Source organism: Perca fluviatilis, chromosome 8 (genome assembly GCF_010015445.1).
Source record: "Perca fluviatilis chromosome 8, GENO_Pfluv_1.0, whole genome shotgun sequence".
Lineage (NCBI taxonomy): Eukaryota > Metazoa > Chordata > Actinopteri > Perciformes > Percidae > Perca > Perca fluviatilis.
The window spans coordinates 36730351-36756676 of record NC_053119.1 but is presented as its reverse complement, the minus strand read 5'-3'; the positions used below and the strand labels follow the sequence as shown (position 1 = coordinate 36756676).

General features: G+C 40.5%; 1 protein-coding gene across 2 annotated transcripts in view; it reads right to left on the bottom strand.

Annotated features, from left to right (window-relative positions):
* The window catches only part of c8h12orf4 (chromosome 8 C12orf4 homolog), a 30918-nt gene that overhangs the window by 3148 nt on the left and 1444 nt on the right, over window positions 1-26326 (bottom strand). Inside the window, exons 2-13 of one of the 2 annotated variants that reach the window (XM_039808512.1) lie at window positions 23352-23540; window positions 20022-20167; window positions 18589-18770; window positions 17830-17929; window positions 15255-15379; window positions 11891-11997; window positions 10395-10592; window positions 8769-8897; window positions 7862-7930; window positions 7121-7323; window positions 2680-2737; window positions 761-828 (exon numbers count right to left, since the gene is read on the bottom strand). In XM_039808512.1, coding sequence (XP_039664446.1) covers window positions 761-828; window positions 2680-2737; window positions 7121-7323; window positions 7862-7930; window positions 8769-8897; window positions 10395-10592; window positions 11891-11997; window positions 15255-15379; window positions 17830-17929; window positions 18589-18770; window positions 20022-20167; window positions 23352-23532 — 1566 coding nt within the window. In that variant the 5' untranslated portion in view covers window positions 23533-23540. Of the gene's footprint in view, window positions 1-760; window positions 829-2679; window positions 2738-7120; window positions 7324-7861; window positions 7931-8768; window positions 8898-10394; window positions 10593-11890; window positions 11998-15254; window positions 15380-17829; window positions 17930-18588; window positions 18771-18861; window positions 18975-20021; window positions 20168-23351; window positions 23541-26326 lie in introns of those variants that run through there. The other variant, XM_039808513.1, reaches the window with a different exon arrangement.

The window sequence follows — 26326 nt, the reverse complement described above, 5'->3', positions numbered from 1 at the left end:
AGCTGCATGGGCAGAATTAGACCCTGGAGGAAAGAGAATGATGGACCCCAGGCCAAAACCACAAAAACAGACGCATCATTCATCCACACACAAACACAGAGCGTATATTTAGCCGCCGCGTCTCTTTGAGGCATAGAAAACAATGTTGTTTCAGAGGTGCTATTTCGAATGGTGTCTGAGCATGTAGCTGACAGGAAGCAGTCCTTTGATGCCGCTGGTTTTAACATCGAGAATGGTCAACATGATGGGTATCCAACATCCTGAAGCCCAAAATAAAATAACAGAGTTATGACAACCAGACTAGCAAAATGACAGACAAACTTTGCTTCAAAGCTGAACCTAGAGGTTTTTGCTCTTTTACTTTTACATAAGGTGAGACCTAGATATCCAAGTAAATTCAAGATTACGCCTTAGAGTTGGTAAACTACACATTAATCCCATCGATTATCACACAATTATATGGATGAGTTTAAGCTTTCTTTTATCACAGTAGTGTAAAAACTGGTCAAGAGAACCTAAAGCTCTAAAATCTCTGATTTATGGCATGCTTTTCAAACAGTCTCTCTTCACTGCATTTAAAGCTATGTACAGCAAGGCCAGGTGTGCCTTTTGTGATGCTGTGTACCTGTGAGGCCTTAAGTATACATTTCTGTTGAATTAACAGAGATTTGCTGGCAAGCAATTACTCAAAGGACGACTGTGTGTTGCCTTAGCTAAAAGCTGTTAAACCAAAAATAGAGGCGGTACACTTTGCTCTCACCTTTGGCACTAGAAACTGGACTGTGCGCGATATTCCTCCATCCCACGAGGCCATTTCCATCATAAAGCCTGCAAATAAAACAGAATGTAACATCCATCTGTTTTGAAATGTGGACAATCCAAAGGGACATGTTTCCATTGTGTTTAGGAATGACATAAGATTTAAAAAAAAAGTTCAAGGAAGAGGTAACATATATGATAAAAGAGATTTTATCTATTTACGTTTATCAAAAATGTAAATAGACCAAGTATTGGTAAATGGCTTAAAGAACTGTCCGCGTGTATATCCTCAGAAAATAACTATTTAGGGAAAACAAGAAGCATGTAGTAAAAAAAGTATGGGTACTTTTTTTAAATTAATTATCTTTAATTACGATTGATATGCTCCTCTGCAGGAGGAACGAAGTTTTGTAATAACATTATATTGTGTATCTACTAGAGGTGTGAATCTTCACTGATCTCCCGATTCAATCACGATTATCACATCAGTGATTCAATTCGATATCTTGATGCATCGTATCGTCAAATACATTTTTCTATTAAAGCCATGCAGGATATTTAATTCACAGCTTTTCAAGCTTCAAAAACAAAACATTCTGCAGTGCTTTAATACTAAATCAATTGGATACATAAAACTACAGCACTGAGCACATGGCACTTCCTGAATGTGCAAAAACATAACAGAATATGTAAACAGAAATTTTGTTAGGCCTACATTAAACTGTAAACAGAAATAATCGATTATGAGCCAGCCAATTATCGATGCAGCATCGTCCATATCCACGATTCGATGCATATTTTTATGTGATTAATTTCAACACCTCTAGTATCTACCTTCCCTGAAGCCTGCATGGTCTTCCTCTCAAGCAAGATAGCAGCTGTTTCACCAGTCAAGAGGAACATTTTGATCAGCTTTCCATTATGGAAAATCTACAATACTGTCAGTGGACACACATGTGAGTCTCTCTCTTCAAAGAAGGATTTCAGCTAAAAAAACGAATCCCTTGCTCTTTGACTCGGAGGGAATAAAAAACAAGACCTTGTGTGTTTCGGGCTTGACAGATCTCTGCTATCAAACGTCAGCTGGAAATACTGCAGCTCATCACAACGTCACGTTTACATTTGGGTAGTCGTCGATGAAAGTGTAATGAATACACCAATATATAGCAGAATGGGGGACAATACAAGGTGCAACGTAACGTGGGGCCCTATTTTTTTAACGATCTAAGCGCATGGCGTGAAGCGCCTGGCGCAGGTGCGTTTAGGGCCTGTACGAATCCACTTTTGGTAGTTAAACGGCGGAAAAAAGGGTCCGTACGCCGGGCGCATGGTTCAAAAGGGTTGTACTTAGTGTCTTAATAAATCATAGGTGTGTTTTGGGCGTAACATGCAATAAACCAATCAGAGTGTAATCTCCCATTCCCTTTAAAAGCCAGGCGCGTTTGGACCTTGGCGCATTGCTATTACTGTATGATGGCGGATTTGCTAAGCAGGAAGGAGAGCTTTTCAGGAGAAGAAACTGATCTGCTGTGAAGTGAAAGCGCGCGAGCAGATCGTATATGGCACGGGCACTATGCCACCAAAACTCTACGAGGTGAAGCAGGCGTTAAAGTAACAATGAAATGTTGCGTTATTGACCAGGGTTTTGTTGGTCAATGGCGCAATCACTTCCCGCTGCCTTAAGATAGCAATACGCCAACAATGCACCTGAACACACCTCCCTGTAAGACCAGCACGCCCATGGGCGCACAGATGCAGGTGGATTTGCTATTCAAACGACGTGGGCGCTGGATGGGAAATTGACAACTGCATCGGTCTTACGTCGGACACTTGCGTTGGGCTTTGCGCTGCGCCGCGCCGGGTGCAAGATAGGGCCCTTGCTGTTTGAACAGTGTTGATGTGTTAAAACGTTCGTCTTACCTTTGACACATTTGAACACCAGCTCGGCTCTCTTAAGACACCACGGTATGGTCATCTCCTGCAGAGATGAGGAGAGAAATGAGATTAGAAATACTTTTCAAAATCAAAAAAGTCAGCGCAATTTGTGTCGGTGGCTTTAGAGCTGAGTCATACAGTTTAACATTTTGATACATTACATCCCTAGTCTGAGTCTTGCACACGTATGCAAATTAGATACTGTATATATATTACATATTGACTAGGTGAAACGCAGTCTCCTGTCAGGTAGCCTGGATCGACGACAACTCATTTCCAGGATAATCGCCGGCGTGTTGTGTTGCCGCTGTCCGTTCTTTTTCGGGAAACGACAAACTTCAAGCTACACGCTGAAAAGGGCAACTTTTGAAGAAAATTTAGACTGTGCAACAAGGCATGCCTGCTTGATTGTAAAGATTTACAAAGAATATGTTCACTGCATTAACTCTCTAACTGGGACTTTTTCGGAACGATTGGCGGGGATTTGTTATGCACAAAGTACACACGGCGATACACTGGTAAGAGCAAATTACTTTTAACCATAGATCTAGCTAATTTATACAGCTGACGTTACTGTATTATGTGTACATTTAACATTCTTTTGCGGGGTGTAAATGTTCCCCCAAAACAAGTTCATTCCTGACACCATATTGCAGAGCCACCGCCGCTACGACCGCAGATTGGCACCGCCCAAGACAATTGTGATTGGTTTAAAGAAATGCAAAAACCCAGACCGTTTTTTTCCCTCCTATCCTAGTATGTATGTATGCATGTATGGTGTAGCCAGAGCTTTCTCCACAGCACCGTGGACATAGGCCTGGCAATGCGAGACTACCTGTCAGGTGACTGTATCTATCTTTACACAAAATATTTAAAAAAAATATATTGAAACTTTGTCTACATCTGTTCTTCATCTATTTATCTGTTTTAAGCTTTTTGCACCCCAATGTATACTGCCCACTTGTGGCGCCGCTATAAAAAAAAGCAGTATACAGAAACTTAATGTGGCATATAATGATGGCATAAGGCTGCTGCTTAAAATGCCACGATGGCGCAGTGCAAGCCAAATGTTTGTAAGTGTTGATGTAGCCACCTGTCCCGCTGTACTCAGGAATCTCATGTACAGATGTATGTGTAGACTAATGGAGTCATTCAACAGCATAACTGCAACACTAGTGAACCCTGCAATGAGTGCGGTTAGGTTCACTTTGAGACTGTGGAACCATTGGCGTTTTAGTCTATATGCTGATATCTGAACACTCTTTTTGTGTATTGTGGAACTCTGACTGTTGTAGTCATTTCTTACTGTATGTGTTTCATCTTGTATTTATCTAAAAAGAGAAATTTCTCGGTTCGTTCATCTCACTTCAATTTTAATGCTGCAAAATGGGATTGTCAAGCAGACAAACTGACCAACACATATATAATAATACAGTACAGGCCAAAAGTTTGGACACACCTTCTCATTCAATGCATTTCCTTTTTATTTTCATGACTATTTGCATCGTAGATTCTCACTGAAGGCATCAAAACTATGAACACATATGGAATTTGTACACTTTTTTGTTAAGTACATCATCCCATATGTGTTCATTCATAGTTTTGATATTAATCCTTCAATGAGAATCTATATTAATAAAAAAAAAGGGCATTGAATGAAAGGTGTGTCAAACTTAATATCGTCACTATCGCACGCGTCTGTGTATCGATACAGTATTATGAAAAATATCGAGATACTATGCTGTATCGATTTCTCCCCCCCACCCCTAGTATTACAATGTTATTATGCAATTCTTCTGAGTTCCTTTTCCAGGCTTCAATGCTCAGGGGGAAAAATGAAAACCATCTAAAAAAAATTATAATAAGAGGCACAGTTGTATTTTGATCGTAGTCTGCAGTTCGAGCATAACTAGTGTTGTTTTAAATGCCAAAACACAAGAATAGGCTTGTACAAACAGGCACACATCTCCACTAAATGGCAAACCAGACTGATAAGAAGGTGACTGACGGAACGTTTTGATGTGGAACCAGAAGCTACTAATTAAAGTTCCTCTGGTTCCTGAGGCTTCAGAAGTTAGAAGTCTTTGGTTATGTAAAAAAAAAAAAAAAAAAAAAAAAAATACCCTTGAATAGAGATGAGAAGAAAAATTGCACTGGGCATGTTGTGGCATGAGTGCACTCCAGACAGAGGATTGATGAGAATTTACTTTCCAACAAATGTGATTCTAAGTTTATTAGGTTTCAATTTGTATTTATTTCAGTTTAAGAACTAAGAAGGAGTTGCTATTCAGGTCCCAAATCCATTCATTTCCAGCAGAATTCCAAAAATCCACCTTTTTGTGATGGGGTATTTCCCTAAAACGCTGCTTGATTCGGGCTCAGTTCATCAGTCACTGAAAGCTTTCTCTGTTACTCTCCCCTATACTTTGAGTGGAGTGCTGCCGTACATACACTCTGAGGTACTAAGTAAACAGAAGAGTCCAGGGCTCTCTACTTTAGCCGTCCTGGCTTGAAACCTGGGAAACGTTAAGATGTAGGCTAATTCACAGCCAGAGCCCGACAAGCCAGGCCACAGCTGAGGATGCAGTGCATAAACAAGCAGAGGCTTAATGAAAGGGAAGAAAATGGGGACTATGCCATCAGCTAGAGCCACGGAGACTTGTGTGGCCAGCAGGTTTTCTTCACCTTCAACCGCAAACAATCACACACTTCTTAGTCTGCGTTCAGACAGGGAAACAGCCATCCGGCGATTTGCGGCACAGGGAGTGTGTCAATGAAACGGCTTATTTGTGTGACGTCCTGTTGTGTTCTTTAACCCGTTTGATTTGGATTACGGAAAAACTACTGGCCCGATTTTTATGAAACTTGGTGGAAGCGTGTAAAATGGGCCAAGGAAGAACCCATTCAATTTTGGAGCGGATACAAATCACGACGCTGTTAGAAGAATTATCTTTTGACTTTTGTTAAAATTGCAAGATGGGGCATTTGTGTTGCATTTTTGTGGTGTCGGAATAATCGGAAGAATGAGTTTCATCATATTTTATAGCTCTCCTGATCTGTTTCTTTTGCTCTTCCCATCCTAGTTATTCCTGCTGTTTTTGTTCAAAATAAATAAAATAAATCTTAAAAAACACATTTACATTTTTATCAAAACAGTGGAGTTTTCGTAACTGGCCAATTTGAGTCACTACACATGAAACATAACATTACAGTAGAGAGTAGCTTTGTTCTTTCTTCTTGTTCTTCACTTTCTTTGACCAAAAATACAATATAGAAAGATTTTCCACATTCAAACAAGTACACTAAACTACACACACGTGATCTTTCACGGGAGCAAGAAGCAGTGTATTTCTCTGACCATGATGTACTATTTGTTTCTCAGGAAAAAATCCACCGATGATTCATCTGGAAGTTTATAGTAACATGTGACGCGTAAGAGGAGTGTAACAATTTTAGCTCTGACCAGCAACTCTGTATCTCGTTCTGTTGGTCCATCAGTTCATTGGTCAACAGCCAAACACCTGCCGACTACAGGATCCTACCTTATATAGAACTTCCCCCCAGGTAATAGCAGAGCCACACCCAACGTACACACAAGAAACAAAAGCCAATGTCTGGTTACTCGAAAAAAAAAAAAAACTAATTTGGCTCCTACAATTCCTGTGAGGTATCCCATTACTACATTGTTATACTTCTTATAAAGTAGTTAGTTAAGATGTGTCAATGGTTAACAATTGTTTTGTAAACCATCTATAAAAATCATTTTGCTGCCTATTGTAAAGTAAAGAATGTATGGTGTGGCCGCTTAGCTCAGTTGGTAGAGCGGGCACACATATGCAGAAGTTTATTTATATGCAGAAGGTCCAAGGTTCCGACCTGTGACGGTTTTTCTGCATGTCTTCCTCCATCTCTCTCCCCTTTCATATCTCTGCTTTCCTAGCCAATAAAAGGCAGAAATGCCCCCCCGCAAAAAAATAAAATCTTTGTATGGTGGAGATACATACAGGAGATGATCATGTGATTTGCACTGATAATAGCTATCTAAATAATGTTTATAGATGCTTTACAAAGTATGTATTAACCATTATTAAGGTATATAATTTCCCTTGCGGGATTAATAAAGTATTATTATTATGTATTATAACCATCAGTTGCAACTTTATCATAGCCATTCAAATAATGTTTATCGACAGTTTACAAATCATTTGGCAATCATTAACAAATACTTAACATAATATATAAAATACTATGATGTTCGCAACAATAAATAACATTAATTATAGCTCTGCTAATAATTAGTAAACATTAATTATCATGTTGTGGTTAGTTAACAGTTAAATAACCATTAACTTAAGTTTAATTAGTGATGATTATAAAGTGTACATACATACAGACAAGCGTTCTGAGTGCTCTGAGCCCCTCTTACCTCTGACATGTCGTGGACCAGCAGCAGAGGGACGGTCACCGTGGTGACGTCGTGCGTGCAGCACACCTTCAGGATGTTTCTCAAGCCCATGATGGCCGGGTCCCGGGCCGTGATGTTCCCTGAGCGCACGTTGTCGTCCACGCACAGGTGGAAGACAACGTGGACCTCGGACAGGTTGGAGTGCCGCGAGATGTAAAACTCACCTTTGGAGGGAGACGCGGCAGGTACAGTGTGTGATGTTGGCAAAACGGGGCGCAGAACAGCATTTGACTGGCGTCAGTAGGGCTGGGTGCCGAATTCAAGACTTTTTAGGCACCGACCGAATTGCCTCTAAAGTATTGATTATCGAAAGATGCCTCGTCATTCAATACCCAATTTCAATACCTATAAGGAGTAAATCTCATCAGCGTCAGTGAGCCAGTAAGCACGCAGCATGTTTCTACCAAGATCTTATAATGTGATTGGATGTCTAACATTACACGTCATAGAGACAAGCAGGAAAAACGCTACGTTACACTCAGAGACAGGGCTCACGTAGTAGGAGCTGAAAAATAAAGATGTGTGCCGTAATGTGTAATGTTGTAATTTCTTTTTTTTTTATTAAATTGGTATCGAAAAAAAGCATCGTTTAGGAACCGGTATCAAAGTCACGGTATTGGTATCTGTACCGGTATGGAACATTTTTGAACGATACCCAGCCCTATAGGCGTCAAGTGTACAAAATCTATTGATATCCATTACCTGGTAAGATGTTAGACGGATTTCTTTCCACATTTTTGCTCTTATCGTCGCCTCCGTTCCTTGGAATCTCTGTAAGGATAAACATAGAAAAACAGAACGAAAATCAGTACGTTTAAAAAAAAAAAAAAAGATTGATCTAAATATCTCATACGGACAGTTCACAGCAATGGGGGGCTTGACTTTCCTTGAAAGGCTTGTAACCTAGAAAGAATGTTTCTATATAGACAGCTCTACTCCACCAACCACTCAAGCTGTGCTGTGATAAGCATCTGGACGCACTTTCCCTTCAATGCAGTAGCAGTAAAATAAAGTGTCTTCTACTTAATGACTATTTAAACCCCCCCCTCTCATACTACGGGCATGTCGCTGACATTCTCCCACTCTGAAATGTTTCGCAGTGTGAAGTTTCCGTACCGCAACACTGTTACAGTCAGGTCTAAAGTCATACTCCCCCTCCGCTCATTCTTTTGAAGACAGCTTCAATGTTACTCTCATGTAAAAGATGAAAGGTAAAAGGTACTGAATTCCTTGAAGAAATCATTATTTGCTAGTGATAGAAAATTGATCCAAATACAGCTATTAGCTAGCAAAAAAAAGCTATCACTCAGAGGACTAACTCTGAGGACCCCCTATGGGTCACGGGCCCCCTGTTGAAGATCTCTGGTTTAGATGGTACAACCACTTGGATCTTGTGGCTTTGTGTCTGAGTGGCACTGCTAAATAAGGCCATGAATAACAATATTAGTTGAGTGTTTTGTAATGCAGAGTCCGTGTCCAGGCTTTTGATTTTCCGGTGAACTGTACATCCAGGATCCAGGAGATTTGTGGAAGCCTGGACCTCAGCAGCCTTTCTCTTTCTAATCCTCTGTCTACGTCAGAGCTGTAATGGAACAACCAAAAGTCTAACCAGGCTGTTCTTTCTGCTTGCTGCTCCGCTGGGCTCTGGCATAGAGCTCCACCTGCTGCACCTCGTCCAGCTGCGCCTCCAGACAGGGAAAGTGGAAGTCTGTACACTCCTTCGCCACAGTTGCAAAGTCTGGGGGGGCAGCAACAAAGAACAGGCCAGGGATGAAATGATGCATGAGGTTAGAGTTAACATCTCTGTAATTATGTCTCTATACTGCACTCTAACGCTAAAAAGAAAAAAATCTATCCAAACAGGGTTTAATAATAAGCGTTGCACGTTAGTACATATTACAACCCACTTGGTTATAAAAAATAAATAGTTTAAATTTGTTTTTGTTTTTATGTAACAAATTCCAAATAGAAACCGCTGTCTCTCCGGTAAAGTTAATTATTGCAATTATATTTGAATTTATTTTTTAAATAATAGCCTTCACTTTCAATATGAACTTTAACTCATCTATGACACTGTCCATGATGCATTTACTTTATACATTGTAAATGAAGATCAAATATTGCAACTTACTTAAATCTTTTCATTAGTTGATAACCACTAATAAAAAAAAAAGTGTAATATAGGGGCCAGTAAATACGGAGCCCCTAAAGGGACATGGGAATATTTTTTTTTTTTCATCTGGCGTGCTCAAGAAACTTTCTGCTGCGAACGAGGAACCAATCTGAGTAGCGGTCCGAATGGCTGCCGAGGAGGAGGTATTCATCTTCCTGAAAACGTAACGTAATGCACCTGATGGAGTCATCAACAAAGTTAAAGATGATAAGGCAACGGTTAACTGATTTCATACTGTGAATGTGAAATATTAACTTTAGCCACATACTGTTAGCAGTACTTTGTTAGCATCATTTTGCTAGCCTTAGACTGGTTTCTGGTGAGCACGAGGTACTTTTGCATACTCACCAGAAAGTTTCTTATGTGGACAAGGAATTTAAAAAAAGTAATGTCCCCTTAGGGGCTACGTAAGTAAAAATTGACTTTGCGCAGGTACTTTTCTTTTTATTATTATTTGCCCGGAAAAACTTATAGGTGAATGGAGTAGCTGGTCTTTAACCCTCCTGTTGTCCTCGGGTCAAATTTGACCCATTTTCAAAAAGTTTCTATATAAAAAAATTCTTTTAACCAAATTAAAAAAACAAAAATAATAATGTGGATGGCTCGCTACAACGCTCTTCACAAGTAAAATAAATGATCAGGTCATTTCTTTCATTGCATTTGGGTGTTTTATTCAATTTAATACCATTTGGAGAAAAAAGATCATAAAAGAACGTTGACAAAAAAGTGACAAAAATGTAAGAGAAAAGATTCAATAAACGTGGGAAGAAAAAACACAAAAACGATAAAAAGGCGGAGAAAAAAAATAGACAAAGACATCAGGAAAAGTGACAAAAACGTTGGGGTTAAAGCGATAAAAGCGTTGCAAGGTTGACGGGAAGACAACACAAGGGTTAAACAAATCATTGAAAGAGGAGTGACAGAATACCGTTGTTCTCACTGTTAAAGTGAGAGCCAATCAGAGTCTGGTCTGAATCTCATCTTTCTACAAAACACCACCAACACGGTTGTCCAGGCGACAACATCTGTAAGAAGACACCCCCCCCGCCCCCCAACACTGACCTCTCTTGATGCCGCTGTAGGAGTTGACCCTGTTGTCGACCAGCAGCACCAGTCCACAGAGGGAGGAGGAGTAGAGCGAGAGGGCCGTCTGCAGCCGCCGCAGCTTTTCTCCGCCGCTGCCGTGCCGCCGGTGCTTACACAAGTCCAGCACGTCTGCCCGGACCAGCCGCAGGTTATGCATCGTCTTCAGTTGCGCTCCTGATCACAATACATACATATATATTAGGGGTGGGGGGTGGTGGGGGGGGGAATCAAACATTGTATGTATCGTGATTTTTTCCCCCCCTTTTTCCTAGAATCTATATTTTTTATTAATATTTTCTGTTTATACGGTACCGCGGACTACATGTACATCATATACCTTTTCTGACCGAAAGCAGAAAATTTATGTTATGCACTTCTTTTTTTAAGATGATTTTTTGGGCATTTTCAGCCCTTTATTTCCACAGGACAGATGAAGACATGAAAGGGGAGAGAGAGGGGGAATGACATCCAGCAAAGGGCCGCAGGTCAGAGTCGAACCTGCGGCCACTGCGTCAAGGAGTAAACCTCTATATACGTGCGCCTGCTCTACCAACTGAGCTGACCCGGCCGTGTTATTTACTTCTTTACAAATGAAATAAATGTCAGACTGACTGACGTGCAAACAATTATTTTATAGAAATGTCTCATGATAGATTGTCTCTAGAAGTGTATTATTCAACTTTTGTTTTTGTTCAAGAAGGAAAAGAAAATCCCAATAATCAATACAATGGAATCGTAACACTTCTAGAATCGCAATAAATAAAAATCGCGATACACATCGAATCGGCACCCATGTATAGTGAAAGAATCGAATCGGGACAAAAGCACATTGTCCCGGCCCTAGTATATATAGATTATTATATAATAAATACACAAAGATACCTACACATATTAATCAGAAAATTATTATAAATTGTACTGTAGTTCACATCCATACTGCTTTCTTATCCTAGGGCCGTTCTAATCACGATTATTTGGTCAATATTATCTTTTTATTTTACACGATTACTCATCGACTTTGGAAACCTCATACATTTCTTTCTTTTTTTTTTAAACTTGTCTTTTTAACAGTGGGTTTTTATTTTCACTTTAAATATAACTTAAGTGGAAAAACAAATAAAAAAGAAATATAAATACATTAAATGTATAAAAAAATGAATTGGACCAAAATAAATTGGATCAAATGTGTTGTAGTACACTGCCACAACCTAGTGAAAACCCCTTCACATATATTCAATATTTTGGTAAAATATATTAAACACGTTCCAGTCAGTAACTTTGCGAAATCGGGCGAAAAGCACACCGCTGTAAAAAGGACAGGGCCGGGGTGCGCTGGATTTATAACACATGACAAAAACAAGAGCATCATTGTGAAACGGAATGCGACATGTTGCAAGTTGTACATTTTGTATGCTGTTGAAAAGTAAAAAATAAAAAACTGTTAATCACAAAGAGAATAAGAAATCAAGCACCTAAGTGTATGGTGAAACTCTCCTCCAGCTGAGGCTGCTCCTCAAACATCCTGGCCCCAGAATCTGCCAGCTCCGACAGCTGGCTGGACTGCACCTTGATCTCCTCACTGGAAATCAATCATGCAAACAAATATGTACAAGTGTACTGACAAAGTCTGGTTCATCCCAAGAAAAAGGGAAAGTGTAACGCAGACTTTTATACTGTATTTTCTAAAATGATTTTTATACTGCCCAGGAAAAAGACATTCATGAACAAATGAGGCACTTTTGAAATATCTTTTTTTTTTTTTTTTTTTTAAAAAGAGCTTTTAGTTACTAGTTACTCCACAAATTAAGATTTTTGCACAAAAAACACATTTAGTTTATAAAATACAAGGTTTTATTATAAAAACTATGCAGCAATATACAGGCCTACAAGCACAGCTGAAATGATAAGCTGATTAATCACTTAGTTGATTGACAGTTTTGATCGTTTCCAGTTTCTAAAATGAGGATGTTTCTGCATTGAGTACTTTTAATACTTTAAAAAAGGAGAAATCCGGCGCAAAATGAACCAAGGGGTTGACGACACATTTGTACAGAGTCGACCGTTCTCTGGGATATGTTTTCATGCTAATCGAAGGTGACCAGTTTTAGCGCAAACCGACAAACGCCGTGCAACCAGTAACCAGTAACATAGCTCAAGCACGGCGTTTGTCGTTGGACTGATCTTGACTGTTTTGCCAAAATGGCGCCTGCCTGTATACGCGAACAGCCAATGGGTCTATGGCCACGCCAAGACCCATTGGCGTGGCAATAGTGGTCGATGGGTTAGGCATTTGACCTCGAGTGGTTAAGGTTAGGATAGCTGATTGGTCAGGGGATATGAACTAAACAAATCAGGTTACATTACCTTGCGTAAGCATGGACGCCTGGCCAATAGTAGCTATTGAAGGGTGGGTCTTGGCGTAGCAATAGTGGGAAAAAAAATATTGCGAACGGTACAGCCTTTATAAACTTTTTAAAAAGGTCCCATGGCATGAAAATGTCACTTTGAGGTTTTTTAACATTAATATGAGTTCCCCCAGCCTGCCTATGGTCCCCCAGTGGCTAAAATTGGCGATAGGTGTAAACCGAGCCCTGGGTATCCTGCTCTGCCTTTGAGAAAATGAAAGTTCAGATGGGCCGATCTGGAATCTTCTCCTTATGAGGTCATAAGGAGCAAGGTTACCTCCCCTTTCTCTGCTTTGCCCGCCCAGAGAATTTGGCCCACCCATGAGAAAGAGAGAGACATCATGGATTGCTAACAAGCGAAGCATGGCAGTTGGTCAAGGCCACACCCCCACCGTCCACCTTGCACCCCCCCTCTCTCCTCCTCACTAGCATTTAAAGCTACACACACAGAAATGGCACATCCTAAGGAAAGCTCATTGTGGGACTGGCTCTAGTGGCTGGAATTCTGCACCAAGGCTGAAAGAGACTTCAGATACAGTATTAGGGGACCACTAAGGTCTATATAAAAGAGACTTCAGATACAGTATTAGGGGACCACTAAGGTCTATATAAAAGCATCCAAAAAGCACCATGTCATGGGACCTTTAATAAACTGTCTGTAGACCTACAAAGTTCTCAATGCTTCAGTTTACATGTAGGGACCCTCATTATGCTACCGTTGAAGTGTGGTGCTATTTTGAGCCTTGTTAGTGGTATAAAAGTAGCGATTTCTTTTTACTTTACCAGTGCCCCGACAACTAGCGTTATAAGCTAATTAGCGGTTTGGGCTAAAACTGGTCACATTCGATTACCATGAAAAAACATCCCAGAGAACGGTCGACTCGGTACACATGTGTTATTAACCCCTAGGTTCAATTTGCGCCGGATTTCTCCTTTAAGTACATTTCCCATACTTTTATTAAACATAACACTTTCACTGCAGGACTTTTACTTGTAACAGAGTATGTTTACAGTGTGGTATTCGTACTTTTATTTAAGTAAAGGATCTGAATTCTTCTTCCACCACTGCCTGAATCAAACCGCCTCTCTGCGGGACCACATTACTGTTAACCACTATTAGATTTTTTCTCAACTCTTATCCCAACATGCCAGTCATAACTGATGAAGCAAAGCTGAGCATCAGTCAAACTAAGATGAGCTTTTGACCTCTTTTAATCCCTTCATTTTCCATGTAAATGGAGTCTGTACTTCAAAGCGCCAGCAGACACGTCGCGTTTTGGATTAGAACGCCTGCAGAAGTGCAGCTGTTGAGATCCCTAAGGGCAGTGGTGGTAGAAGTACTCTGATCTTTAACTTAAAGTGCCTATATTATGCTCATTTTCAGGTTCATAATTTATGTATTTAGAGGTTACATCAGAACAGGTTTACATGGTTTAATTTTCAAAAAACACCATATTTTTGTTGTACTGTTTCACCCTGTGTGTTGAACTCTCTGTTTTAGCTACAGAGTGAGGCATCTCACTTCTGTTCCATCTTTGTTGGGAGTCGCACATGTGCAGTACCTAGGTCAGCACTACTAGCCAGTCAGAAGCAGAGTATGAGGGCGTGCCACGCTAGCAGCTAGGCGAGCATTATAACGTGTGTTACAAAGTGACCCACGTTTGTTTCTGAAGTAAAGGCTGGACTACAATAGAGCTGTTTGGCGCGGTTGGTGAACAGGGTTTTCTGTTGGAGATGGTAAGTTCCTTTGGGGTGGACTTTGGGCTTTTTCACTTTGTAAACCTATAACATGCACAAAAAATATATATAAGACAATAAAGGAAAGTGGAAAAGTCAAAAAGCATAATATGAGCACTTTAAGCAAAAGTAGAAATACAACACTGTAGACATACTCCGGTACAAGTAACAGTCCTGCATTCAAAATCGTACTTAAAGATGAGGTAGGCAGTTTATTTTTGGCGCCGTTGGGCAGGAATTCCATAATACTCTACTTTTTAATGCTAAATCATTGTATAGGCCTAAATAAAATCAAGCTGAACTTAAAGCTCACAGCCCAGAAAAGCCAAAGCCTCTGCACCAATGCCACATTGTAAGCAAATAAAGATCATAAAGTGCAACTCAATAGCTGTATTTTGACAATGACCCTCCAAGCTGCCGCATCTGCACATTGAATTTATCCGTTTCTGCACTGCAGCCTTTCTTTTTCAAACAAGAGTAAGAAACTAAGCAACGACTTCAGTGTTCATCATCTTGGATCAACTATTGCTTTAGCAAGATCAGAACTGAAAGAGTCTGTTCAGCTGCGTATGGGTGTAAAGTGAGCCGACACATATCAGATGTGCGTACATTAGGGCTGAACAATTAATCGTTTTCAAATTCTATATAAAACATGTTACCAGAGACTGTTGTCTGAGTGTATACACAGACTCACTTGATTTGGCTGCTGTTGTTGGATTTCTGCAGGTCCTGGTGCAGACTAATGACCCACTCCTGATACTCGTGCTTCTGAATGCCAGTCACTTGCTTCAGCTCACTGGCCCACTTGTTCTCCAACACCTGCTCAAAGAAGACAAAGTCAAACACTGGGGAACTTTAACCTCAAAATGATCCGATGGACCGCCGGCAGGCCTGGCCGTCGTACTGGGTCTTAGGGGCTGTAGCTTTAAAGCTAGAGTGAAGATATTGGTATCATATTAAAACTGGGTGGCCTAAGGAATCCATTGGTACCAATCATCAGAATCAGAATTAGAAAAGGATTTATTGTCAGGTAAGTAGCACTCACAAGAAATTTGCCTTGGTTGTTGGCGCACACAAACATATTAAACATTAATATGAAATAAACAAGCAAATGTGTGGCGATGGCGCTGTGGATATGACACATGCCTTTGGTGTGGGAGATCTGGGTTCAATTCCCGCTGCGATACATCAACCAATGTGTCCCTGAGCCAGACACTTAACCCATAGTTGCTCCAGAGGCGTGCAGCCTCTGACATATGTGGATAAAAGCGTCAGCTAAATGACATGTAATGTAATGCAATAAATACAGAAACAAATAACATACATATAACTATATAACATTAAGAAAAAAAGAGGCTGTATGGATGTGCAAAGAATGTTGAGGGATGTTCAAAAGTTCAGGATATATAGAATGTGCAGAGGACAGGTATATAGTCTAGAGTGCGGATCGGGCCTCATTTTTCTGTCCGAGCCCGGCCCACGTCCAACAGAGCAGTAACCGAACCCGACCCGCAGGAAGACGGATGTTAGGGTAATATTTAAAATTTATTTTAATCACAAAAACAAACCTTTGCATCAAGTGAAACAACATAATAAGCTGTTTTAAATTTAAAATGTTAACGCCTTATCGCGCTAATGTGACCGAGCCCGACCTGAACCCAAAGATAATTTCTAAATATCGGTCCGAACCCGGCCCTGCCCGTCGGGTCCCGTCGGGCTCGGGTCGGGTATCCATCCTCTAATATAGTCCAGGATGTACGATTAGGATTCAGCGGGGGTCAGGGGCCCTGTTAATGAGGGTGACTGCAGAGGGGAAGAAACTGTTTTTATGGGGTGAGGTTTTGGTCCTGATGGGCCGCAGCCTCCTGCCAGAGGGGAGGGGTGTCATCACGTTGTGCTAGATGGGCTAAAATAATGTTCCAATGTTAGGATCAATCTTGGCGAGGGAAAAACTGGCTTGGCCATTTTTTAAATGTAGCTATCTGAATGAAAATGGGCTGTATGGGTACCTATGAGTCTCCCCTTAACAGACTTGCCCACACATGCTAATCCCATACAGTATGGGGCAAAAACCATGCAGTTTTTCCTCATGCAGCACAAATGTGCAATCTGCACGTGGGTCCCTAAAGAGTCTTGGAGTTGCATACATTGGGTATGACTGGAACGATGTGACTCTTGGATTAAATGACCCTAATTGTATTCATATGTTACTCCCCACAGTAGCCATTTTATTTAAACTTGACACTGTATAAAATGACCTGCTGGGACCTCTTGAATAATCACAGCTTCATCAAACTTTACAACCTCAAACTACAGACCGAGGGCATTTAGAGGATGTGTGGCTTTCATAGGTATATTGATAATAAGGGGGGTTTCAGAACAGAAGTATTCGCCGTCCAACCGCATGGAAAGTACAATTCATGCTGAAATCTCCAAATGTCAGCATGGCTTTTTTTTTTATTGTGTTCTTCAAGGTCCTGGTGTCTGAATGTGGTATTTCAGAAGGATTTATGACCATTTTCATCAATTCTCGAGCGGTCATTTTTTATTTTATTACATTTTGCACCAATTCTGTGTAACAAATGGTGTCAACCCAAAAAATTCTGCAAACCCTTATAAAACATAACTGAACACAGGGATGGGCATCATATACAGTAGTTCCATCATAATGTTCTTAGCCCTTATACTCCTTTTTAATTCATTCATTAATTTCGGATTTATGACTAGAAATACATTTTCAGGGTCCCAGCTTTCAGATGACGTACACCACTGGCATCTACTGTTGACCTTTTATCGCCCCTGAACATCCCCTGCCCCCCAGGGGTTGTAAGAGGTTAACCCTTGTGTTGTCCTACTGGGAAACTGAAAAGCAACACTTTTTCGACACATTTTTCCATGCGTTTTTCAAGATTTTGTCACGTTCTTGATGCTGTTTCAAACATTGTTATCACCTTGTTTGACGCTTTTTTCAATGTATTTGACGCTTTTGTCACTTATTGCCATTTTTTAAACATTTAAATTGTACTTGCGAGGAGCGTTGCATGGAACCATCCATGTTATTTTTGGGCAATTCTGTTGAAAGAAACCTAAATTTCTCATATAGAAAAGTTTGAAAAGGGGGTCCGACTTGACCCGAGGACAACAGGAGGGTTAAATAAATGTAAAGTTCACTAACTGAATCCACTGAAATGTCTGTGATTGTGGTCTGGGATCACCTGTGCACCTGCTTTAAACACTGCTACAGAGCACGCCAACTTCTTTTTTTTTACCTGCTGTGCATCAAAGTGTTGAGAGGCAACTGTATTTACATCCTGGTCGCTCAAAGTATTCCCCAGCTGATGCATCACTTTGTCCATTTCAGCGGCTTGCCTGCCACACAGAAAAATAGTCAATTATATTTTTAGACTGATTGGGAATTCTGTAGTTTTCTAGGTGTTTTCACACCCAATTTGTTTGGTTTGGTTCAAACGAACTGTGGTGCATTTTCCCGTTTGGTCTGGTTTGTTGCTGGTATGGAAGCTGTCAGTCAAACTGAGATCGTCTAAAAGTGTGGAGGGGGTCTTAGCCAACTTCCAAGTGGCGGGTTGCATTTATGGTGTGAAAGAAAAAAAACTGATGTGAACTCAAAAGCTAAAACTACTGTTAAATACATTTGCTGATCACAAACAGACTGATTACTCCGACAATCTGTGAACCATGGGTGCACGTCACGTCAACACAAAATGATTAAAATAGAGGTGTATTGGGCGTACGTCCTCCTCTGTCTATTTAGCAGAACCCCCTTAAAAAAATTTAAATACAATATGTGAAATGTAGCAACCACAACATCACATATATATCCCCCTAAGAAGTTGCTGTGAACGAGACCAGAACTAAAACACAACAATATATATTTTTTTATTTTGGTCTGGACCACATGGACCAAACTTCTTAGGGTGAGAGTTGAGTACAGCTTTAGCCATATACACGTAGACGGAGGAAAATGCAGTACGTGCAGGAAATCCGAGGCAATAATTTTGAATACCGACCTCTCTTGTAGCTTCTTAATCTCCATGTCTCTCTCGCTGATTAGCTCGGAGATGCTAACAAAGTAGTTGTGCTCCAGGTTGAGAAGGGTGTCTGAGGCAGGCGAGTGGATCAGCTCATGGTAAACATCAGCAAAGTCCTCATCCCAACTGGGCTCTTCGGGTCGGGCGTGCTCCAGCGTAGTCTGAAACATTGTTAGAAGAAAGAAAATAACTCTTATTTGTATTTGTAAAATGTAAGTGGTTGCAAAAAAAAGCAAAGAAACCCAAGCCTACCATGCTGCATGGTTGCTCCACTGTATAAAACTCAAACTGTAATTGTGGGTGATGATCTGCTGCACATGCAGAGAGTATAAGAGAGGCCAGTCAGATGCAGAAGACAAAAGAGGAAGGCCAAATGAAATGTCAACACATTTTGAATGCTTTGCTCTGTTCTAGGGCTGCAATCAACGATTATTTTTAATGTTGATTAGTCTGTCAAATATTTTCTCGATTATTGGATTAGTTGTTCAGTCTATAAAATGTCACACAATGGTGAAAAATGTCAATCAGTGTTTCCCAAAGCGACGTCCTCAAATGTCTTGGTTTGTCCACGACTCAAAGATTATCAGTTCAATGTCATGTCATAGAGGAGTAAATAAACTATTAGGAAGCTGGAATCAGAGAATTTTTACATTTTTTTTCAATAAAAAATTACTCAAACCGATTAATCGATCAAATTAGTTGCAGATTAATTTAATAGTAGAAAAACGAATCGATTTAAATTTTTCTCCAGGAGTACATATTTTCAGCTTGTCTCTTTCCTACTAACTTTATTATTATTATTATTAATTTATTGAGTATTTTTTTCTCATTATTTTAATTATTGTATCCACTTGTATAATCAAGTTCTTTTTTTCCTTTCTATTTATTTTTTATTTTTCCTTTCACTCATTTATTTTCTCTGGGTTTATGTTTAAGTATGTCATTCCATTCTTTTCTACGTATTTATTATTTATTTTATTCTTTCTTTAAATCAGAAAAAGATGCATATTTGTTGTGCTGTATTATGTACACCAGGGTGTTCCTAATAAAAATTTGAATTTAAAAAATAAATACAAAAAAATCAATTAATCTTTGCAGCTCTTTCCCTGCTTGGGAACGCAAAATGAATTTCAGTGTAAACTGACAATGAAGTTGTATCGTATCGTACTCTGCTCAATAATAAAAAGAGCAGTTTAACACCCCAACTGTAATTAGTAAAGCAACTGAACAGAATAAGAATCTGAAACTCCTCTGGGCTCAGGAATCTTCAGGCCACAAACACGACAGACAGTGGAAAGCTTCCATGTGTATTTTACTGTCTGACTGCAAACAGGTAGCCGGTCCTAAATGTCTGGCTGCAGTGGGCCAGAGGGGCTTCACAACACTGATAACATACTGAGATGTGTCATCACCTCCACATAAGACCTGGCCCACGCGTTAGTGAGCTGGTTCACGTCTACATCTCCCGTTGTGAGTCTTTGCAGGGCCAGCTCCGCCTCTCGGTCATAATCCACGGTGGTCTCCCTCTCCATGAAGTCGGAAAGAGAGGTCTTTAGCTCTGCAGGAGGAGATGTGCACACACAGCAAAAAAAAAACCAGTCATTTAAAAAAATGTGTTTATTTCTGTCCAAGCCAAGTAGTATGCTGCAAAATCAACGGGCTGGATCCATTCCATCCGTTTAGGTTCCAAACTAACAGCATGCGTGCTGACCATACCGTCTCTTTCCCCGGGCATATTATTTGAATAGATTCATCTCAAATAAACAGAATCTAAAGTTTCTTGTCCAACTGTGTAGATTTTTTTTAATGTTTTCTTTGTCCTTTTAGTTAGGTGTGAGGCAGAGTACAGAGAGAATGCATGCCAGTCTCTGAGGGCTCAGAGTAGAGGATCGGTTGGCATGCAATCTAGTGAGTTTCTTTAGAAACTTAGAATCTGTTAGTAGACCACCAAATTGTCTGTACTTACAAATACATGATGTGAGAAACCAACATAGTCACTGTACCAGGCAGGATACTGGAGGTTATCTGATTCAACAAAAGCCCAGAACAGATGCAGTATGCAGATCTGTAATGTGCAGACATATTAAGTCAAGCTGGTTTTATCGTCATTTCAACCGTATACACCGTATATAGTGAGACGAAACAACGTTCTACCATGGATCAAGTGGTGTTACACATTTAAAATATATATATATATATATATATATATATATATATATATATATATATAAATAAAACATTTGAGACATTATAGATTATACATAAAGTGTAATTACTACTTAAAAGTAGAGCATTTAACACCGACAAGGTACAGGACAGACAACAGACCACAAAAGACAGGGCATAAGTAGGCTTGTAACAGAGCACTGATTGTTATAAGTTAGGTTCACTGTGAGGTGAAGGTACAATGTATGGAATTTAGCAGCAGAAAAAAAAAGCGCAGGAGTGCATTTCAGTTCATTGTGAAAAATTTGCATCGTGTTTTGTTGTTCAACAGTCTGACTGCTTGAGGGAAGAAGCTCGTCCCCATTCTAGAGGCGCGGGCGGTTATACTGCGGTACCTTCTACCTATACCTACTATCTAGAGATTGGCATGGGAGCACGGATTGCCTGAGAAATGAAAGAAGAATTGTATTTGACAAAGTTAAAGGGAAACTTCACCGATTTAGCATTAAGCTTTGTATCAGTAGAAACCCGGTAGTATTTTTGAATGACCGTGCTTCCCTCCCTCATGTCCCCCTGAGAGGGGAGATCTCTGTATTGTGAGTCTGGAAAAAAGCCTCAGATGACGCAAAATGACGATTTTGGCGTCATCTGAGGCTTTTTTGCCCAGAGGCAAAAGACTACAGCCTGTATTAGGAGCCACTTCCGCATAGCCCAAAGGGGGTTGGACTGTCGGCTTTTTCAGGAGATTGCCGAGGAAAAAACGAGTGTCAGCCATCTTGAATCCTCGCTTAGCTTCTCAGCAGGAGAAGAAACTGTTCATCCCGACAGAAATTTTAGAACAACAATTATGTGCATTCAAACTACCACACACGTGTACCACCGGGATACATTGGTACAGATCGGAGAATATGCAGGACACTTTATTACAGACGCAACGCTCGACACACTACGCGAGCTTCGCCTGCACGGAGACCAGCGGTGGTGCTCGATGCCTCTGGCCGGTAAAGAGACCTCATCAGCGGGGAGCGTTGAACGAGTGTGCCGGTGGAAAGCTAACGCTAGCCGGCCACCTGTTCACCAATCCTGCTTGCAAGTGTCTGCTCATTAAACAAACTGGACTACATCCAACTTTAACGAAACTCCCAACGTGAGTTCAGAGACTGCTGTGCTGTGTTTTTGTTGTTGTGGAAATATTGCTGTGGACAATCCAGCCTGCTCTCTGTCACCGGGTAAGACTACTAGTGGAGGTGGGCTGTGTTAACACACACTGCCTGTTGCAGAAATGGGGTGATTTGTATACAACTAACTGCTAACTGCTGGTGGAGTTTGTGACTGTAAAATGCCAACCATTCTAGCTACATCCCACGCAAATTTACGGCTGTGTTTGTACTCGATGTTTATACCACAGCCCACCAAGAGCTAATGCTAGTAGCTATGAGTTAGCCTTCTTTCATTACATGGCTTGGTTGAATTCTAATGTAGAATGCGGTCTGTTATTTCTTGATAACAGACCGCTGCTAAGGATAACACACCGTTGCCATGCATAGCAGAGCGTTGCCATGGACACAGTTCTGTTCCCTCTGGAGCTATCAATCAATCCGCTGAAAGAAGTCCGGATAATGTATCAGCTGTGGCAAAAAAGTATATGTTTTAAATGTGTAACACCACTTGAGCCACGGTGAAACGTTTTTTCGTGTATATGGTTGAAATGACAATAAAACACACTTGTTGAGTTGATCGTCTCACTGTCTGTCTGTAAAGGGTAGGCGTGGCTTGGGAGTAGACGCTGAAGTAGTGAAGCAAGTGCATTCTGGGATTTGGGGTCTTTCATCCACATGAGCCAAAAACACATTTTCTGGCTTTTCTCGGCCTAGAAGCAACCAATTTCTAAAAAAGTTTCACATTTCTACTACATAAGTGTAAATATATATTCATTTATCATATATATTCATCTTTCCAATGTTGAAATATTCCTTTAACTCCCCCTAGCCTAGAAATCTAGACGCACCCTAGCGGCAGCAAATGTAATTTGCAGCCAGGGTCAGTCTAGCTACTCTCCGTTGGCTTGCGAGCTGGAAAAACCAAACTCTGGCCGGGGCAATCACATCGTGTATAGAGTCGGTGGGCGGGCTTATGGCTGCTGCTGCTCCTGGGAACAGCGGTCTTTCGAATCGGCTTTGGCCGCAACTCTGGAAGACTTGGAGTTAAGCTTTTCTTTGAGAAAAGAACAAAGAACGGCACTGAAGTCATTCTTAAAAAAGGAAGATGTGTTCGGAGTTTTGCCGACTGGATACGGCAAAAGTTTAATCTATCAACTAGCTCTGCTACCTTCTTCGTTGCTCTGGTTGGTTGTAGTGCTATCCTATTGCGTGCAGAGGGAATTTGAAAGCCAACCGTTTATCCCGCCCCTCGGATTGAGCCCTGCCAATGGTGAGTTCCCAGACCCAACATCTTGATGTGGGTCTGGCTTGTCAGGCTGAACTCCCCCTGCTGCGAGCAGGATAACACCGCAAATACAAAAAGTTCTGTAACTTGTCCTTGAATAGGTTTTCTTTTACCAAGAGCGGAAAACTCACCATTTTCTATGTAGCAGGGTATTTTATGTAGCAGCATCAGGCGTCCATGAAGGTCCCTGATGTTCTCTTGAACAGGAAACTGCAGAGGCACTTTGAGGACACAGTTGTGTTTCCCTGCCCTGAACTCAAACACAAACTCCTTCTCAACAGTACTGTTGGCTTTGCCTTTGTTCTTCTTCATGTTCGCGGCTGAAAAATAGAAGACAATGTGTAAAATGAGTCATACGCTCGTCAGCCACTTCATTAGGCACACCTGTACAATGTAATGCAATCCAATAGAGCAGTTCTGCCATCAATTCTACTTTTAAATGTTGCGTTTTTAAATACAGAGTTTCTTCAGGTTTCACCGATTCGAATTTAAGACCTTTTTAAGACAATTTTGAAGAATATTTAAGACCTTTATCACAACATCAACACCGCCTAAATTCAGTTTTTTTTCCAAGCCAAGTATCGTTAAACTTGCACTTCGCCATAGCTGAAGAATAAAATCCTTTTTATGTCTGTGGTACAAATCGGAAAGAAACTAACGCCAATAACACGAAAGCTGATTGGCTGCAATATAAGTTGCATGCTGGTCTCATGTGTAGTCGTGAATTGTGATACAGCGAAATTATTTTTGGACTAGCGAAAGAAAGAACTACAACACCCAGAATAAAGAAAAATGAACATTAGAGGTAGCGCTGAATGTAGGAAAATGAAGACCTGTTTAAAATGATTTAAGATCTAGAACACAACACTTCAGCGAACTTAAGACTTTTTAAGGCCTACAATTTTGATTTTGAAATGTAAGACTCTTTAAGAACCCACGGATCCCTGCTCATGACTGTGTTTTATCGTGCTCGCGGGATATGACACAATCCTGACGGCATATCTACTTGATGTTTATTATCGAGGTGGTAGTGGGTGCTGGTGTTGTACTGGAGGGCATTATATTGACGGCGTTTCTAATATTCTGGCCCCTCTCATGTACTGTATGAAAATGTGGTGGCCAAAACATTAGAAACATCAATATAATGCAGTGCAGTTGACCAGAGATGGGAAGTAACGAAGTACAAATACTTTGTTATTGTACTCAAGTAGAATTTTCAGATATTTTTACTTTACCATTTATTTCTCTGCCAACTTTTTACTTTTACTCCTTACATTTTTAACATGAATATCGGTACTTTCTATTCCTTACATTTTACAAAATTAGCTCGTTACTTTAGTTTAAAATAATTTCAGTGGAGTTACCGTTATTCGCATCATCATTACCGAATTCAATCTAATTGGATGGGAATATACTGTACGTTGCACTTGACGCACCACTACAAGACGACTCAACAGATTCGGCGGCATTCATTCGCGGCAAATCATTGTGGCTTGATGGCGGTAACGTTAGCACATGGTAGTATGGAAAAATTGTGAGCCTGACATATTACATTTATTACTATTAGCATGCCATGTTCAAAGATTTACTTGCTGTCAGTTCATTTCTTATACACTGCTGCCATCTAGTGGTTGTTAGTTGTAACTCATATACCGGTATGTGATGTTTTAGGCCTATTGGCAGACATTACATTACATGTCATTTAGCTGACGCTTTTATCCAAAGCGACTTACAATTGCTATATATGTCAGAGGTCGCACGCCTCTGGAGCAACTAGTGGTTAAGTGACTCGCTCAGGGACACATTGGTTGATGTATCGCACCCGGGTCTCCCACTCCAAAGGCATGTGTCATATCCACTGCGCCATCACCAGCCCCATTTAAAATGTAGGCAATGGCATTTAAAGAGCCTTTTTTTCCATGTCCGCTGCAGTTTCTCAGCTGGCACTCTAGTAACATTTGTGCGGTCCAGGTAGCTTTGCATAAAAAAATGGTTGTCATTCGCAAGGCTACTTTTATTTTTCCTACTTTAAGTAAATTTCCATGCCTGTACTTTGTTATTTTTACTTGAGTAAAGAAGTTAAATCAGGGGCGGCCTCTAGCTCGCCCAGTAAGAGCGTTCGCCCCATGTAGGCGGAGTCCTTTGCGGGTTCGAATCCAACCTGCTGCCCTTTGCTGTGTGTCATCCCTCATCTCTCTCCCCCTTTTCTGTCTATCCACTGTCACTATATAATAAAGGGAAAAGCCCCCCAAAAATAATCTTTAAAAATCTTTTACCAGAGTATTTTTTAGCACAAGTGTCTGTACTTCTACATGAGTACGGAAAGTGACTACTTTTGCCATCTCTGCTGCAAACTACAAGCTCAATAATAAACATGTATTGAAGTAGTACCTCTCTAACAGTGTCAATAAAACTACAACAAAACGACTTCCATGGCAGAGCTGTTGTGCTGGATCTCATAAGACTGGACACGTGTATCAACAGGACGGACGTGTTTACCATCATTCTCGCTGTCATATCTCCAAATATGTGAAGTAACCAATGTGAACCACCTGACACAGTAGAGACCCATGTACCCATACAGTACAAGCAGCAGCACAGTGAGACCAGGACTTCTTCATTAAGGGGAGACACTACATGTGAATAAGGTAAACATTTGAACTAGCCTAATAGATATCACCACGAAACTTCCCCAGTTGATTACTTAGACTATGACAATTGTTTTTTGTAGAACAAGTTTTCTGAGGGGGCGACCTCTTGCTCACCCAGTAGAGTGTGCGCCCCATGTAGGCTGAGTCCTTGACAGTGGCCCAGGTTCGTCCCCACTCTGTCTCACCTTCCCTGTCTTTAAGCTATGCTGTCTATTAAAAGGCCATAAAATGCCCCAAAAATATATAAAAATAAATAAATAAAAAAAATCATGGCATTATCTTATTAATAAATGTGTGCTACTTCCACACATCCATTTCCAAAACAGAAATCTGATCATTGGATAAAGCCAGGTTCAAGATTCTTGTTTCATTTTCTTGACATATTAGAGTCAAAGGTTGTTAAAGAGGAGATTTCAGATATCCCTTTTTATCATTTCAATTAAATTTAAATATTA